General features: G+C 56.3%; 2 protein-coding genes across 3 annotated transcripts; one reads left to right on the plus strand and one right to left on the minus strand.

Moving 5' to 3' along the window:
• Positions 1 to 27: 27 nt before the first annotated feature.
• On the minus strand, positions 28 to 4,922 carry SPRN (shadow of prion protein). The gene is made up of 3 exons (XM_077350989.1): positions 4,566 to 4,922; positions 2,184 to 2,432; positions 28 to 2,030 (listed from the first exon to the last, which is right to left on the minus strand). The coding sequence occupies exons 1-3, from the start codon at positions 4,920 to 4,922 to the stop codon at positions 1,611 to 1,613; spliced, it is 1,026 nt and encodes a 341-aa protein (XP_077207104.1). The 3' UTR covers positions 28 to 1,610.
• A 205-nt stretch (positions 4,923 to 5,127) lies between these two features.
• Positions 5,128 to 16,814, plus strand: ECHS1 (enoyl-CoA hydratase, short chain 1). 2 transcript variants are annotated; one of them, XM_077351022.1, is made up of 8 exons: positions 5,128 to 5,283; positions 6,365 to 6,562; positions 6,895 to 7,022; positions 14,145 to 14,244; positions 15,085 to 15,189; positions 15,709 to 15,828; positions 16,110 to 16,177; positions 16,361 to 16,814. In XM_077351022.1, exons 1-8 carry the CDS (start codon positions 5,184 to 5,186, stop codon positions 16,424 to 16,426), a joined length of 885 nt encoding a protein of 294 aa, XP_077207137.1. In that variant the 5' UTR covers positions 5,128 to 5,183; the 3' UTR covers positions 16,427 to 16,814. The 2 variants fall into 2 exon arrangements, with proteins under 2 accessions (XP_077207137.1, XP_077207136.1); XM_077351021.1 differs by having other exon boundaries at positions 5,144 to 5,283; positions 6,362 to 6,562.
• Positions 16,815 to 17,743: the final 929 nt, after the last annotated feature.

Below are 17,743 nucleotides of genomic sequence, written 5' to 3' on the forward strand. Positions count from 1 at the left end.
TTTAGAAAACACAACCTCTATGCGCTCTTTAAAGAACCATATGAACACAAATGTTACAATTTTTATTTCCACATCACCCTTCAAACACTTACAAAGAAAGGTTATATAAGAGCATAACAAAACCGTCCATTCTCTCTCCCCTGCCTCCAATTTTTCCAATAAAACAAACCTATGATTGGAGTACAGAAGTAATCTTGTAAAATGTCATTTATATGGAGGAAAGTGAACTCACCTTAACCCACCTCCCCCTAGCAAACTCACAAAGGATTGGTAGAGTTCTTACCAATGTTACTAACATCCAGTTGGAGGTCTTCACATTACAAAACTTACTGGGAAAGTAATAGTCCAGCTACATCTGGTCCCAGGAGAAGTGGACTTAAGAACTACATTTTTCTCTGTGTGCTAGGACCGAGCTGCTGGCTCAATTCTGCACACGACTGTAACTGGGGAAGGGACGTTAAGTGGAACAAGATACATAGGAAAACAAGTGCAGTTATGTACCTTGAGCCTGGCTTTGTGTAGGAGCTGGCAGTGACTGCTGAGCATTGGGCAGTTAGAGGGGTGCTGGGTGGGCAGGAGGGCAGCCACCCCTGGCAGCTAACCCTGAGGTCCCTGGGTTGGAGAGCGGCATCTCACCGGGTTTGCACAACAGTGGAGCGGAGTGATCTAATGGAATTCAGATGGAAGTGCTATTGACTTGGCTGAGACTGTTCCAATAGGTGGTTGGCTTTCTCAGCAGTTGAAGCGTGGTGCCTCTTACAGCGGGGGGGGGGGGGGGTCCTCACGCTTTCTGATTCTGCAGGCATCTTTGATGCAGTGTGGTGGGTGGAGCCAACCGTAAAATGACTGTCACACTCACAGTGATGATGAACTTTGTGTTGTGGTGGCAGTTCTTAAAAATAGGTGCAGCCAACCAACTCCCCAATGTCCAATCAGAAACGTTCCTGGGCTAAAGGACACCTGGCCCAGGCACTTTCTAGAAGCCTTGGTGGGTGTCAGCAGGTGTCCCAGCACCCTTGGGGAGCACCGTCCTACGGAACCTGGAGGAAATAACTAGAGGGAGGCACAAGTTATTAATATATGGATGTTTTAAGTTGCCTTCTTATTTCCATGGTGATGAGGCCGGCCACTCCCCCGTCTTGCTAGGTAGCCTGGAAGCACCGACTCTAGTGCCCCGAGCAGGGGCTTGCCAGGGAGGAGCTTGATCATCCTTCATGCGAAGCCTGCAGACGGGGCCCTCTTCCATCCACACCAGCTTTGCTCCCACTTGAGGGCCGGACTGACAAAGTGCCTTAATTTGCAGCCGCAAGAAGCACCAGCCGCTCCCTGTCCGGTTCCTGTGCCGAGGAGGCATCTGAGAGCATCTTCGCGGGGCCGCTGGCGTAGCTTGGCTGTGCAAAGCGAGAGGAGGCGCCCATCGCGGGGGTTCGCGTGCTCCTGGCACTGTCGCCAGACGCGGGAGGGCTCCCCGCCCCTGGAGCGGCCGCCGCCGGAGGTCTTTGGCTTGGCTGCAGCGAGGGCTCCTTGGCTCCACCCGAGCACCGCCGCAGACGCTTCCCGGGCTGGGCTTCCGACGGCGGGTCCGCGCAGCAGCCCGCGGGCGGGTCCGCTCAGAGCGCGAGGCGGCCGGCCAGGCAGAGCAGGAGGAGGGCGGGCGGGCGCGCGAGGGGGGCGGCGGCGGCGGTCCAGGCACGGGGGCCGTAGCTGCCCTCCCCGGTGCCGTTGGCGGCGTGCAGCCCCTCGGGGCCCGGCCCGCCCTCCCCGCCCCAGCGCATCCTGGCTGCCGCCGCCGCCGCCGCCCCCCCGGCCGCCGCCCCGCCCGCCGCCGCCGCCGCCACCCGCAGCGACCCGCCCGAGGAGCCGTAGCGGGACGGAGCCTTGGAGCGGCGCGGGCTGCCCCGCCCGCCCCGCGCCGCCCCCCGCGCCCCGCCCCGCCCGCCCTTGCCGCCCGCCGGCTCGAGCAAGGCGGCGGCCAGCAGGAGCAGCGTCCAGCAGAGCGCCCCCCTCCGGCCCAGCGCCATCCTCCGCTCCTGCAAGGCAAGCAAGGCCAGGCGCCCCGTCAGCCCAACGCACCACGGCCTCGCCGACCCCCCCCCCCGCCCCGCCCTTCCCCCCGGAGCCCGGCCGACCGCGGAGCCACTCCGGCCACGAGCCCCCCCCCCCCGCGCCCTCCCCGAACCCACCTGCCGGCGGCGCGCGGCTCTCCTCCCCGGGGCGGGCGGGCGGGGGGCTCGGACACGTTCAGCGCCGCCGCGCTCCTCTCGCTCGCCCGGCGCAGCCCACCCACGCGCGTCCCCAGGCGCGTCCCCGGCCTTGCCCCCGCCGCGGAGCGGCGCCGCGCACGAGCCGTGGGGAAGGGCCCGGCTCCCCCCGCCGCAGCCGCGTGCCACGAGGCGGGAAAGCGCCGCCTGCTCCGGGCCAAGGACGAGGCGCTGCCTCCCTCCGAAAGGGACACGGCGACGTCACGGGAGCGGAAGGGCCCCGCACAGCACCCAGGCCAGGGGGGCAAGTGTGGCTCTCCACACCTCTGCATGGATCTCTGCCGGGCCCTCGCCGCCCCCTCCCCGTGCAGGACCTGCCTCCAGCACCCAGGAGGAGGATCTGTCCAGCCGCTGCTCGGAGGCGGCCAGTGAGAGGAGCCCCCCATCTCCCCGCGCCCCCTTCCCCAGCTGAACTACGCAAAATGTGTGTGTGTGTGTGGGGGGGCAGAATCCTGCTCTCTGGCCAGGAGGCTCTACAGGGGGTTTGAATCCCTCCCTCTGCTGCCCACCCTCCTTCACACAGCAGAAGACCCCTCTCGACCTCCTCTCCTCCCGCCTGAACAGTCCCCCGCACCCCCCCCCCACCCTCCTTACTCTCCTCTGCCCCCTCCCCATTTTGTCCACTGCCCCTTTGAAGTGAGGCCTCCAGAACAGCATGAAGGCCTCAGACTGGGATGTTCTGGGATGTTCGCTACTCCTCTCAATTGGGTGTCATCTGCAAGCGCCACGGATCGTCCCTATTGCCCCTCATCCACATCGAAATTCCTGGGCGTACCCAGGGACTGAGACAGCCTCAGTGAACGGCAAAGTCTTGATGCCAACTCCAGTGCCCTTTGCCAGACACACCCACAGCACCTATGACCCAGCTGATGCCACCAGGAGTCCCTGGCCCAGGAGCTTCCCTGGTGGCTTCCTCAGCCACAGGAGGGCAGGAAGGAGGGCTGCAGCTGCCCACTCTCTTGCGGCACCCTCTGCAGCCGGTCAGTGGGAGGCGGCTGGGGTGAGGAGTCACTTCCGAAGGTCCTGTGGAGAGCCTGACAGCAGAGCCTGACAGCTCCCCTCGACCAGCCACTCCCACACAAGGCAAGTCCGAACAAGAAAGGATAGACATTCTGGGCTGCTCTGCCTGGATTGGAATCAAAGAATCCCAGAGTAGGAAGGGGCCACACAGGCCATCGAGCTCAACCCTCACACAATGCTGGATCCACCTCGAGCATCCAGGAGAAGGATCTGCCCAGCCGCTGCTTGAAGACGGCCAGTGAGGGGGAGCTCCCCACCTCCTTAGGCAGCCCCGTCCACTGTTGAACTAGACTCCTAGAATCCCAGAGTGGGAAGGGGCCATGCAGGCCATCTAGTCCCACCCCCTGCTCAGGGCAGGATCAGCCTCCAGCATCCAGGAGAAGGATCTGTCCAGCCGCTGCTTGAAGACGGCCAGTGAGGGGGAGCTCCCCACCTCCTGAGGCAGCCCCTTCCACTGCTGAACTAGACTCCTAGAATCCTAGAGTGGGAAGGGGCCATGTAGGCCATCTAGTCTCACCCCCTGCTCAGGGCAGGATCAGCCTCCAGCATCCAGGAGAAGGATCTGTCCAGCCGCTGCTTGAAGACCCCCAGTGAGGGGGAGCTCCCCACCTCCTTAGGCAGCCCCTTCCACGGCTGAACTAGACTCCTAGAATCCTAGAGTGGGAAGGGGCCATGCAGGCCATCTAGTCCACCCCCTGCTCAGGGCAGGATCAGCCTCCAGCATCCAGGAGAAGGATCTGTCCAGCCGCTGCTTGAAGACCCCCAGTGAGGGGGAGCTCCCCACCTCCTTAGGCAGCCCCTTCCACGGCTGAACTAGACTCCTAGAATCCTAGAGTGGGAAGGGGCCATGCAGGCCATCCAGTCCCACCCCTGCTCAGTGCAGGATCAGCCTCCAGCATCCAGGAGAAGGATCTGTCCAGCCGCTGCTTGAAGATTGCCAGTGAGGGGGAGCTCCCCACCTCCTTAGGCAGCCCCTTCCACTGCTGAACTAGACTCCTAGAATCCTAGAGTGGGAAGGGGCCATGAAGGCCATCTAGTCCCACCCCGTTCTCTTGGGCTCGCCATGGCACTGATAAGGCTGTTCTGACTGAGCAGTAATATCCGAGCTCGCTCATCTTCCCCTCCCTCGCAGGGTGTCTGTTGTGGGGAGAGGAAAGGGAAGGTGAATGGAAGCCCCTTTGAGACTCCTCTGGGTAGAGGGAAGGGGCATCTAAGAGCCAGCTCCTCTCCTGAGTCCATTGCGGAGCCTTGGCGTCTGTCTTCTGCTGCCCAGCTCCTTCCCACTAGGCGGTCTGTGTCGGCCTCCAGCTGTTCGGGGGGCGGCCTGCCTGAGGCTCCTGCCCAGCCTGCTCCATGGCTCTCCGCGCGGCTCTCCTGCAGCCTCTGTGCCTCCAGCGGCCCGGCGGAGGGGCTTCCCTCGGCTCGGCTCGGCTCATCCTGGCAGGCGGCAGGGGGCTCGGGACGCCAAGCGTTGGGGCGAGGGGGGCCCTGTAGGGGTCCCCCCAAGAGAAGGCGGCCCCCCTTTTGCTTCAGCGGTTCAGGGGAGCGTTGGAGACCCGAGGGGTGCCGGGGGGGGCGGCCTTTGGAGGTTTGTCGCGGGGGGGAGGGGGGCGCTGCTGATGAGGGGCGCGGGCCGGGCATGCCGGGGTGGGAAGGGCCAGCCTGGGGGGGCGGGTGGGGGAGGGTCTCCTAGCGGGGAGGAGGGCTGGCCTTTCCTAGCCGCTCTGCCCTCCCCAAGCGGCACTCCCTCTTCCCCAGAGCATGGGAGCTCGGGGAGAACTGCGTGGCCGAAGCCGCCCGGCTGGCCGCGCGCGGGGGGTGGAGCCGGTTCCGTCTGGCCTCCCGGGGGGGCGGGGCGAGCGAGGCCCCGCCCCTCCCTTCCCTTCCCCGCCCTCCGCCAGCATGGCCATGGCCGCCGCCGCCGCCGCTCTCTCCCGCCCGGCCTGGGCCGCCAGAGCCCGAGTCGCGGGGCCGCCGCTCCGCCGCTTCCTCGCTTCCGCCGGTGAGCCCAGCCCCGGGGAGGGGGGACGGGACGGAGGGGGCTCCGCTGGGCCGCCCCCGCCTCCTCCTCCGTGACCTTCGGGCCGGCCGACCCCTCCCCCCCGCCCCCCCCGGCCATCGCGGAGGGGAGACCACGCGCCCGACCCCCCCCCCCGCAGGAGCAGGAGCGGGAGGGCCGGGGGGGAGGGGGAGGGGGAGGGGGAGGGGGGCGCGCTGCCTCCTGCTGGGAACTGCGCAGGGAAACAACCTCTTGCCTGTTCCTGGGTCACTTTTGCCCCCGCGAGCCCCCCCCCCCCGGTGCCTGATCATGAGACCAGCGGCTGCTGCCAGTGTCCGGCCCAGGGCGCTGCTGTGAAAGATGTGCAAACAGCAGGGTGGGGGGAGGGCTGCCGAAGAGGGTGGGGACACTCAACCCCGCCCCCTGAGCCCGTGTGGCCGGAGGCAGCGAAGGGTCCGGAGCTGCCCGTGTTTGGGAAGGGGGGGGGGGTGCACAGCAGGAACCCTCACTGTTGATTCCAAGCAGAAGGGGAAACAGAATTGGGCTGCTCTGGACACAACTCTCAGCCCCAGCAGAATTCTGTCACGGCCTCTGGAAGAGAGGAACTCGTCAACAGACAGGAAAGTCTCTTTCAGTGACCCCCCCCGGCCCCCCACCACGCAACATGACTTCCGTCCGTCCCGGTCACTGCTGCCCACGAGAGTCCTCCGGAAGCCCCCTGGGCCGGCCTCCCCACTGTGGGTGGCCTGTCTGGCCTTTCCCACTGTAGCTCCAGCTCTGCAGAAGGGGCTCCCAGATGGCGGGGGGGGGGGGACGGGACTCCTCCGTGGAGCTCTTCCAAGAGGGCCTGGCCCGTGTGCCAGGGGTTTCCAGGGGGGTTGAATGGCCGGCCTCTTTTAAACTATAAGGTCAAGCCACAAGGAAAGGTGGTCGTTTGGAAGATAAATGTCAGCAGGGTTGTTTGCAAATATTCCCCGCCCTCTTTGCCCCGTGATTGGCATGGAACAGGCCCTTGGGGCTTCTGTGCTACGGGAGGGAGGCTTTTGGAAAGAGCTGGGAGTGACTGGCCGCCTTGCCTTAGCAGGTGTCCAGTTCCAGTATATCGTGGTAGAAAAGAAGGGCGCCAAACAGAACGTGGGCGTGATCCAGCTGAGTCGTCCCAAGGCTTTGAACGCGCTCTGTGACGGCCTCATGAGTGAAATTGGCCAGGCCTTGGACGCTTTGGAGCAGGACCCGCACGTGGGGGCCATCGTCATCACGGGCAGTGAGAAAGCCTTTGCAGGTAGGAGGTGGGCCAGGCAGGGTGGGACCCTGCTTGAGATCCCTGGCGAGGGAGGCCGCACCTGCCGTTCCTCTTCCTGACATGGGTCACGCTCCGGCCATGTCAGAGACCAGCCAGACTGCCGGTTGGAGCGGTGATGCCTTTGCATACAAGCAGCAGCAGGACTGCTGGGAGAGGACTGGGCCACTGAGGATGCCCCTCCCTCTTGGGGAGCCCACGTCGCCCCCAGCATGGGAAATGGGGGTGGGGGAGGAACTTGAAAGGAGAACGGGGAGAGGCCTGGAAACCGGCCAGCGGTTGTGCTTCTTGGTCCTCCTCCTGCTCTCTTGTAGCTGGGGCAGATATCAAAGAGATGCAAGACAGGACCTTCCAGGAGTGCTACAGCGGGAATTTCCTGACTCACTGGAACCAGGTGTCCACCACCAAGAAGCCGGTCATCGCTGCTGTCAACGGATATGCTGTGAGTCTCTGCACAGTCGCCTCTCCGTCTGACCTCGGCCTGCAATTAACCATATTTCTTCTTTGAAAATCCTCAGCCCTACAGCCCAGGGCTTGTTCTTTTGTGTGTGTCTGTGGTTTCAAGAGCCAGTCGCTTGCCCCCCTCTCGCAGAGCTGTGCCTCCCTGCCTCCCACACTGATCTGCCTGTCCGGCCCGGTGTGGGCCTGGGCATGTGTGAAGGTCTTACAGCTGCCTTGGGCAGAGAGAGCCCACACGCCACTTCATGCCTGCTGGCGGCTCAGCTAGGTGAGCCCTGATCTGATGCAGCAAGGGGCTTCTTAGCTTCATTCCAGACTTAATTATTTCACAAATGTGTGGCCCACCTTTCAGCCCTCATCAGATAAGACGTATATCTCCAAAACATCTGAAAACGTATTCAAGCTAGACACAAAAACATCATTAAAACCAAAGCTATAAAAACACTAGAACAGCAATTAAAACCAAGGGCAGGAGAGAGGCACCACTGAGAGAGCACTGATGCTTCACCAGCCAGTTATGAGATGTGTGCCATTCCCCAAGTTCTCCAGCACCTTGCAGTGTATTTATTTGTCTAGTCATAATCCAAGGCAGAGTGCACAGCACAAGTCAAGCAGAGTCAACAGTAAACAGTGCAAGATGGGGTGGGCTACAAAAGTCTGGAAAGAAATCTGAAACAAAGCAAGAGTTTTTAAATGGTGCAGAAACTACGTAGTCTGAAGCAGACTTGCAGGGACTGGCACCAGGACAGTAGCAGCGGCCACAGTCCTCCTCTCTTTACCAAGGTCACTTTCTGAACCATTTAAATATAGTATAATCCTTTTTAACTGTGCAAAAAGCCCTCTTGAATAATTCCAGTTTGTATAGATTCAGGCCCCCTTCAAGGATCGCTGCCTTGCCATGGCAAGGGGGCTTGCGTAGCTCAGTGAAGCTATGAGCTATGCCGTGCAGGGCCACCCAAGACGGACAGGTCGTAGCAGAGAGCTCTGACAGAAGGTGATCCACTGGAGAAGGAAATGGCAAACCACTCCACTATCTTTGCCATGAAACCCAATGGACAGTAACAAAAGGCAAAACGATATGACGCCGGAAGATGAGCCCCTCAGGTCGGAAGGTGTCCAATATGCTACCGGAGATGAGCAGACGGCTAGTACGAGTAGCGCCAAAATGAATGAAGCTACTGGGCCAAAGCCGAAAGTACACTCAGTTGTGGAGGGAACTGGTGGCGAAAAGACAGTCCGATGCTGTAAAGATTTTTATTCCATAGGAACCTGGAACGTCAGATCCATGAATCAAGGCAAGCTGGACGTGGTCAAACAAGAAATGACAAGACTGAACATCGACATTTTAGGAATCAGTGAACTAAAATGGACAGGAATGGGTGAATTTAATTCAGATGACCACCAGGTATACTACTGTGGACAAGAATCTTGCAGAAGAAATGGAGTAGCCTTCATAGTCAATAAGAGAATAGGAAAAGCAGTCTTGGGATACAATCCCCAAAATGACAGAATGATCTCAGTTCGAATCCAAGGCAAACCATTCAACATCACAGTAATCCAGGTCTATGCCCCAACCACTGCTGCTGAAGAGGATGGACCAGTTCTATGAAGCCCTACAACACCTTCTAGAAGCAACGCCAAAAAATTATGTGCTTATCATCATGGGGGATTGGAATACTAAAGTAGGAAGCCAAAAGATAACCGGGATAACAGGCAAGTTTGGCCTTGGAGTACAAAATGAAGCAGGGCACAGGCTGGTAGAATTTTGTCAAGAGAATACAATGGTCATAGCTAACACTCTTTTCCAACAACCCAAGAGACAACTCTACACATGGACATCACCAGACGGTCAACACAGAAATCAGATTGACTATGTGCTCTGCAGCCAAAGATGGAGAAGTTCGATACAGTTAGTAAAAACAAGACCAGGAGCTGATCATGGTTCAGATCATCAGCTTCTTGTTGCAAAATTTAGGCTTAAATTGAAGAAAGTAGGGAAAAGCACTAGACCACTCAGGTATGAACTAAATCATATCCCCAACGAATATACAGTAGAGGTGATAAATAGATTTAAGGAATTAGATCTGATAGACAGAGTGCCTGAAGAACTATGGACGGAGGTTTGCAACATTGTACAAGAGGTAGCAACTAAAGCCATCCCAAAGAAAAAGAAATGCAAGAAATCAAAATGGCTGTCTGAGGAAGCTTTACAAATAGCTAAGGAGAGAAGGGAAGTGAAAGGCAAGGGGAGAAAGAGAAAGATACACCCAATTGAATGCAGAATTCCAGAGAAAAGCTAGAAGAGATAAGAATGCCTTCTTAAATGAACAGTGCAAACAAATAGAAGAAAACAATAGAATGGGGAGGACCAGAGATCTTTTCAAGAAAATTGGAGATATGAAGAGAACGTTTCATGCAAAGTTGGGTATGATAAGGCACTGGTCGCCAACCTTTTTATCACCGGTGACCACTCAACGCCATTTACTGAGGCCCATCGGGGGGATAGTTTACTCTCAACCTCTGCCCTAATGCTCTCTGATCGCTATGGTAATGTTTAAACATCCCTTCAAAATAAGATACAGACACACCACAACAATGAATGTAAGGAACATTTTAGTTTCATGGAAATTTTAACTTATGACAATGACAAATCAATGGGAACCCTGAGCTTGTTTCTCTGCAACGAGATAGTCCCATCTGGGAGTGATGGGAGACAAGGACACCCGAAGTGTGTTGTAAAGGGCCGGGGGGATGAAGTAAAGGGCTGGGGCGGGGGGGGGGGGAGAAGGCGTCCATTGGGGCCCACCTCCAATTAGTCAAAGGACCACATGTGGTCCGCAGCCCACAGGTTGGGGATCACTATGGTAAGGGACCAAAATAGTAGCGACCTCACAGAAGCAGAAGAGATTTTAAAAAGTTGGCAAAATTATACAGAAGAACTATACAAGAGCGAGCTTAACATCCTTGATAACCACAATGGGGTAGTTACTGACCTGGAGCCAGACATCCTGGAATGTGAAGTCAAATGGGCTTTAGTCTGAGTAACAATAAAGCTAGTAGTGGTGACAGCATTCCAGTTGAACTATTCAAAATCTTAAAAGATGATGCAGTAAAAGGGCTACACTCAATATGCCAGCAAATTTGGAAAACTCAACAATGGCCACAGGATTGGAAAAGGTCAGTTTACATTCCAATCCCAAAGAAGGGCAATGCCCAAGAATGTTCAAAATGTTCACCATTGCACTCATTTCTCATGCTAGCAAAGTTATGCTCAAAATCCTACAAGCTAGGCTCCAGAAATATGTGGACCGAGAACTGCCAGAAGTACAGGCAGGATTTCGAAGAGGCAGAGGAACTAGAGATCAAATTGTCAACATACGCTGGATCATGGAGAAAACTAGGGAGTTCCAGAAAAACATCTACTTCTGCTTCGTTGACTATGCTAAAGCCTTTGATTGTGTGGAGCACAACAAATAGTGGTAAGTTCTTAAAGAGATGGGAATACCAGAGCATCTTAATGGTCTCTTAAGAAACTTACATGCAGGCCAAGAAGCAACAGTAAGAATTGAACATGGAATCAGATTGGTTCAGAATTGAGAAAGGAGCTCGGCAAGGCTGTATACTGTCACCTTGCCTATTTAACTTGTATGCGGAGCACATCGTGAGAAAGGCGGGATTAGAAGAGTCACAAATTGGGATCAAGATTGCAGGGAGAAATATCACCAACCTCAGATATGCAGATGATACCACTCTAATGGCAGAAAGTGAAGAGGAATTAAAGAGCCTGTTGATGCGGGTGAAGGAGGAGAGTGCAAAAGTTGGCTTGAAACTCAACATCAAGAAAACAAAGATCATGACATCTGGCCCTCTCAATTCCTGGAAAATAGATGGGGAAGAAGTGGAGATAGTGACAGATTTTATTTTCCTGGGCTCCAAGATCACTGCAGATGGGGACTGCAGCAAAGAAATTAAAAGACGCTTGCTCCTGGGGAGGAAAGCTATGGCAAATCTAGACAGCATCCTAAAAAGCAGAGACATCACCCTGCCAACAAAAGTGCGTTTAGTCAAGGCTATGGTATTGCCAGTTGCAATGAACGGCTGCGAAAGTTGGACCATAAGGAAGGCCGAGCGTCAAAGAATTGAGGCGTCAAAGAACACTGGTTTCTGGCCGAGCGTCAAAGAAGGCCGAGCGTCAAAGAACACTGGTGCTGGAGAAGACTCTTGCGAGTCCCTTGGACTGCAAGGTGAACAAACCGGTCAGTCCAAGAGGAGATCAGCCCTGACTGCTCCTTAGAAGGCCAGATCCTGAAGATGAAACTCAAATACTTTGGCCACCTCATGAGACGGAAGGACTCCCTGGAGAAGAGCCTAATGCTGGGAGCGATCGAGGGCAAAAGAAGAAGGGGACGACAGAGAATGAGGTGGCTGGATGGAGTCACTGAAGCAGTTGGTGCAAACTTAAATGGACTCCGGGGAATGGTAGAGGACAGGAAGGCCTGGAGGATCATTGTCCATGGGGTCGCGATGGGTCGGACACGACTTTGCACCTAACAACAACAACAGATAGATTCAGGTCGGCAGTCATGTTAGTCTGAGGCAACAGAACCAAGTCTGACTCCTTCAAAACCAGCTAGGTGTAGCCGTTAAGAGGCAGCTGCCTCTAATCTGGAGAACCAGGTTTGAGTCATAGAATCATACAGTTGGCCATCTAGTCTCACCCCCTGCTCAGTGCAGGATCAGCCTCAAGCATCCAGGAGAAGGATATGTCCAGCTGCTGCTTGAAGATGGCCAGTGAGGGGGAGCTCACTACAACTAGTCTGTGAATTTTTTCTCCTGAGATCTAGCTGGCACTGTTCTACATGTAGTCTACATGTAGTGGGTCCTCTCCTCTGCTACCAACAGGAACCTTTTCCTGCCCTCCTCAGTCTGACAACCTTTCAAATACTCACACAGCAATCATGTCCCCTGTCAACCTCCAGGCTGAACATTCCCAAGTCCCTCAGCCTTTCCTCACAGGGTTTGGTCCCCAGGCCCTGGATCATCCACATTGCTCTCCTCTGAACCCTCTGAATTTTGTCTACATCCTTTCTGAAGTGAGGCCTCCAGAACTGCACACAGGATTCCAGGTGGGGTCAGACCCATGCAGTATACAGTGGGACTATGACATCTTGTGATTTTGATGATATGCCTCTCTTGATACAGCCCAAGACTGCATTTGCTTTCTTTACTGCTGCATCACATTGTCTGCATTTAGCTTACAGTCCACAAGTACCCCAAGATCTCAATCACACACACTGCCACCCAGAAGTGTATCTCCCATCCTTCCCTCAATTTCTTTAACTTTTCCCTTTTCTTCTTTAGCTCCTCCTGAAGTTCTCTGTTCATCCCAGTAGGCTTCTGGGATCCCCACCATGTTTCCGCCCTGCTGGAATAGGCATGGCTTGAGCCTGCAAGAGCTCTTTTTGAAGGAGAGCCCACCCGTCACTTGCTCCTTTCTCTTCCAGCATTCTTCCCCACTTCTCCTCCACAAGCAGCCTGCTGGGTGACCTTGGGCTAGTCACAGTTCTCAGAGCTCTCTGTTGTCTGTTGTGGGGAGAAGGGTAGCCAATTGTAAACTGCTTTGAGACAGGTGGCAGGTGACAGTGGATGAGGATAGTGTTGTGAGTGTCCTGCATAGTGCAGGGGGTTGGACTTGATGATCCAGGAGGTCCCTTCCCAACTCTGTTATTCTATGATTCCTTTGGATAGAAGGAAGTGGGGTACAAAAACTCATTTCTTCTCAAGTTTGATTCTGAGTGTAAGCTTGGTTGGTTTTAAAGGTGTGCTTGCACACAAAAGTGTGTACTTTGTAGGTCTTGAAGGTGCCACTAGACTCAAACTTGGCTTCATTTTGTATGTGCAGAAAGCCAGAGGAGTGGGGGTCTTCCTGACCCCAGAGGGTGGGGGTCACAACAAAGTGCATGCATATGGGCAGTTTTTGATTTTTCACGTTTGCAGGATGGGACCTGAAGAAGGCCCTGCTGGGATGAGGGAAGCTGAGAAGGCAGAGCATGGCAGGAGGCAGACACGAGTACCCAACTGCCCCATGTTCTCAAGGGCTGTCCTGCAGAGCTCCCTTGGCCCGTTAGGATTCAGCGCTGTGCCACTCGAGTGAATGAGTACCAGCCAACTGCTGCCAGTGCCAGCCTTTCTGGGCTTCTCTGGACATGGGAGTCTGGGCTGTGGAGAAGCCTCCTGGCAGCAGAGGCATCTCAGGGAGGCCGGGAGGCTCCCCGGGTGGGGTAGGGAAGCACAGGGAGAAGCCTGAGCCAGGAAGCATCGGGAGCCCTCGTGAAACATCTGGTGCAGCCTGAGCCCACTGCAGGCGGGAGGCCTGCCAGGTGCCCAATGGGGAGGAGGAGGAGGAGGAGGAAGAGGAAGAAAAGAGCTGGTTCTTAGATGCTGCTTTTCTCTACCCGAAGGAGGCTCAAAGCGGCTTCCATTCGCCTTCCCTTTCCTCTCCCCACAACAGACACCCTGTGAGGTAGGTGGAGCTGAGAGAGCCCTGATAGTCAGAACAGCTTTATCAGTGCTGTGACTAGCCCAAGGTCACCCAGCTTGCTGCATGTGGGGGAGTGCAGAAACAAACCCAGCTCGCCAGATTAAAAGTCCGCACTCCTAACCACGACACCAAACATACTCCCTAGTCCTGTTGTGCTCCTGGCGACATACCAAGAGCAGGACAATGTTTGTGCTTGGGAGAGGCTGAGCCTGAATGCTTAATTCTATACAAAAACTAAGCTGGGGGGGGGGGGTGAGGAGGGAGGGAGACCTGGATCCCAATCCATTGGTTACTGCAGGGATAGTCAAACTGCGGCACTCAGTTTGGCAGGGGCTCATGGGAATTGTAGTCCATGGACATCTGGAGGGCCGCAGTTTGACTACCCCTGGGTTATTACGTTCTCCCTTTAATTTCTGCAGAGACGACAGGTGATGCTCTTGATCCCTCCTTCTGAGGCATGATCTCAGTGCAGATGAGAAGCAGGAATTGTGCAAATGCTAACCTTGACTTTCTCCCTAGATTACAGCCCTTCTAAAAATATCTGTATTTTAATTTATCCATCAGCTTGGTGGTGGCTGTGAGCTGGCCATGATGTGTGACATCATTTACGCAGGGGAAAAGGCGCAGTTTGGGCAACCAGAAATCCTTTTGGGAACCATCCCAGGTAATGTTCCACTGGGGGAATAGCAAGGGCCATGGGCATCTGCTCGGTTGTAATCAGACAACCCTGCCTTTTCTGATTTAAAAACATTGGTTTCTTCCAGACAGACCTTCTGTGCAACTGCTGTAAAATGACAACAGCACCTTGGTTTGCACACCTGCATCCAGCCAGTCTGTCCCTGCTGGTGCCCAGCATATAACACCTTCTAAGTCGGGGGTCGGGGGCTTGTGTTCAGTCTCACTGCTTCCCGCTGGCTTCATGGAGGGTGGAGATGCTCGGCCGCTGGCTGCATTGGGCACTTGCTCCCCCAACGTGAACAGCTCATAGATTACAACCTTTCCAAACTTTCCTGGAGACTTACAAAGCCAGACACAAGGCTGTAGACAGAAGTTTTTGGAAAACGGGAAATACCTCTCTTTGGGGAGGCGTCATGGCTCAGTAATGGAGCACCTGGTTGGCATACAGAAAGTCCCAGGCTCAGTCCCCAGCATCTCCAGGTAGAAGGAGCAGGCAGGAGGTGGCCCTGGGGAGTTGCTGCCCGTCTTGGGCCATCTGGCCTTGATGGACCTCTGTTGACTTGTAGTAGACAGCTTGAGCGCATCTTTGGGCAGAATAACCCGGGAGGCTGGTCAGTGACGACTGCCTAGAGAGAGTGGGTGGGTTCTCCCAGATGAGGGCGGGGAGGTGGGCATGGCTGCGATGCTGTCACTTGCAGCCCCTGGCCCCCCTCGCAGGATGCTTCTCGGCTTTACTCCCTTGAGGCCGGCTCTCCCTCTAGCTCCTCGTGCACAGAGCCCTTGGGAGGGAGCTCTGCACAGTAGTCCCCATTTTAACCTTTTGCAGGCGCTGGTGGGACCCAGAGGCTGACCCGGGCCGTGGGCAAGTCCTTGGCTATGGAGATGATCCTGACTGGGGAGCGAATCTCTGCTCAGGAGGCCAAGCAGGCAGGTAATATGGGCTGTTGGTTTCTGTGCCAGGCGGTAACAGAGAGCTTCCCAGATGCGAGCTTGGCCTCTCCGCCATCCAGCCCCCTGTGGCTGCTGACGCTTCCATTTGGTGACTTGGGGCCCAGCTGCTGCATCCCCAAATGGTGGGCTGGCCGTGGCGCCCAAGCTGGTCACCAGTAGGGTTGGGCGCTTTGGCTCACGAAGCGGCCGGTCGCTCCTGATGCAGCCAGTGCCGTGCCATGATGGGGGAGCGTGCTGGTGGGTGCACACAGGAGCTCCGCGCTTGCTGGTGCGCCAACACCCGCGCCTCCCTCCCCCCCTGTGGTGCAGTGCTGGCTGTGCCGTGAGTGACCATCACTTGGGGCACCGAAGCGCCCACCCCTAGTCCCCAGACATGATGGGCAATGCACCTTGCCTGTCAGAGGCCTGGACCGTGGGCAGGGCATTGCGCTTTGTCCTGGGGCCTGCTGGCCACTGAGTCCTCGGCGTGTGTGATAACTGGAGCGCCCCCCTTCCTTAGGCCTCGTCAGCAAAGTCTTTCCTGTGGAGAAGCTGCTAGATGAAGCCATCAGCTGTGCAGAGAAGATTGCGGGGAACTCCAAGCTGGTGGCTGCCATGGCCAAGGACGCTGTGAACGCAGGTGCCGGATGGAGGGGAGCCGCGCCGAGGTCGAGAGGCCTGTGCATTCGACGTGGAACCTCCTCCCCCTTTTGCCCTGAGATGCGAGGGGAGGAGCGTCACATCTGCGCATGGCAGGGGCGGCACTCAGCCCTGCTGCTGGCCCATGCCTGTGTTAGGGGGCAGGCCTGTGACTGGCCGAGGGTTGCCCAGCAGAAGGGGGCTGGAGCCTGGGCCTCCCAGACACACTCTCCTCCCTCTGGCAGATCCCCTTGTGGCTAACCTGGCCCCTTTGCTTTTCAGCCTTTGAGACCACACTAGCCGAGGGGAATAAAAGGGAGAAGATACTCTTCCATGCTACGTTTGCTACAGTGAGTAGTTTCTCTGTCCAGGAATTGTGTTTCTCACCCGACACCCGGTTCATCTTGCTGCCCCTTTCCCGCCTCTCTTCCAGCCACGCACCCCTCCCTGGGAGAGAGTTTCCACAGGCCTCCCCCATCTTTGGCGGTCTGGGGTCCTCCCGATCTGTGACACATCCTGCTTGGCTGTTTCAGGATGACAGGAAAGAGGGGATGAGCGCCTTTGTGGAAAAGAGAAAGGCCAACTTTACAGACCACTGACCGAGGTCTGCAGAGGCTGCTGCCGTGAGGACCCGGGGCTGGCTGACAACGGGCTGCATCTATCAAGATTGTGGCTTGCTCAAATATGGAGTCGGCAGAAGACCCACCTTGACGCTGGGGGCCTCGAACTGCAGAGTCTGCCCTGAAAGGGCTGCCTTAAACGTGCCAGGAATCAATGGAAGAACACGTGGCAGTTCTGGAGTGTGTCACTCCCACAATCCGTTTCTTTGGTAAGGAAAGAATCAAAAAGTGTGATAGTTCTCCGTTCCCACTAAATCAGCTTTCCCGGACTGGCCTCCTCTGAAGTCGCCTTTGAGTGCCTCGCTGGCTCACCTCAGGTGCGCGTTTGTGATTGTCCTGCAGTAGTAAACATGGCTGCAATTTGCAAGGCATTCTGATCTGCATGCACGCGTGACTAGGTGCTGGACTACATTTGGCACTTGGGTCTTTTGGGGTGGGGGCTTTCTTCCTGTTTGGGTTTATGGGAGGAGCCATAGCTCAGGGGCAGAAGGGCTGGTTGTAACACAAGTCCTAAGGAAGCTCCACACCTGAGCAGCAGCCTCACTTGATGTATCAGTTGTCCGGTTGAACTTACGGATGGCAGGTGGAGGGGTCTGAATCCTCCCCGTAATCTGGGCACACCAAACGGAAGAACGCAGAACACACTTCAATTGCATGTTCAGTATGCCAGTGCAGAACATTGCTTCACCTTACATTCTGTTTCCTTAGCCTTATTACAGAGAGGCTGATAAGGTGCAGTAAATCATTCCGCAATGGCAGCCAGTGCGGGGGAGGAGTTGAGTGGCGGCCTCTGACCCGGAGAGCCTGGCCTGCTTCTCCACACCTCCCCCCCCCCGGAAGCCTGCTGGGTGTCCTCCTGGGGCCGAGGATGTCCGTGGGCAACATGGCTGTGATAAAAGGTGTCTCATTATTTCTCTCATCCTTCCTCAAAGTTGTAGAGGGTCCTCTTTCAGAAAAGGGGCTGCAGCTCAGAGGTAGATCGCCATGCAGAAGGTCCGGGTTAAGCCCCCATCCTTCCCTGATCGAAGGGATCAAGCAGTAGGTGATGCAGAAGACTTCTCCCCGAGACCCTGACCTTGAAGCGTCCTTCGACTGAATCCGATGGAGAGAAACCGCTGCTGTGATGTTGCTGGGCTGGGGAATCTCCTGGGATTCACAGGCCACTTTAGCTCCCCAGAGACAGAAGCTAACGCAGCAGGATGGTGTCCTGGGGTCCCCTGGCTGCAGTGGTGTCTTTGAGGGGTCACTAACTGCAGGGGTCTCCTGCCTGCCAGCTGCTTCCAGGTAGCTGTGCCT

The sequence above is a fragment of the Paroedura picta genome, chromosome 8, assembly GCF_049243985.1.
Source record: "Paroedura picta isolate Pp20150507F chromosome 8, Ppicta_v3.0, whole genome shotgun sequence".
NCBI lineage: Eukaryota > Metazoa > Chordata > Lepidosauria > Squamata > Gekkonidae > Paroedura > Paroedura picta.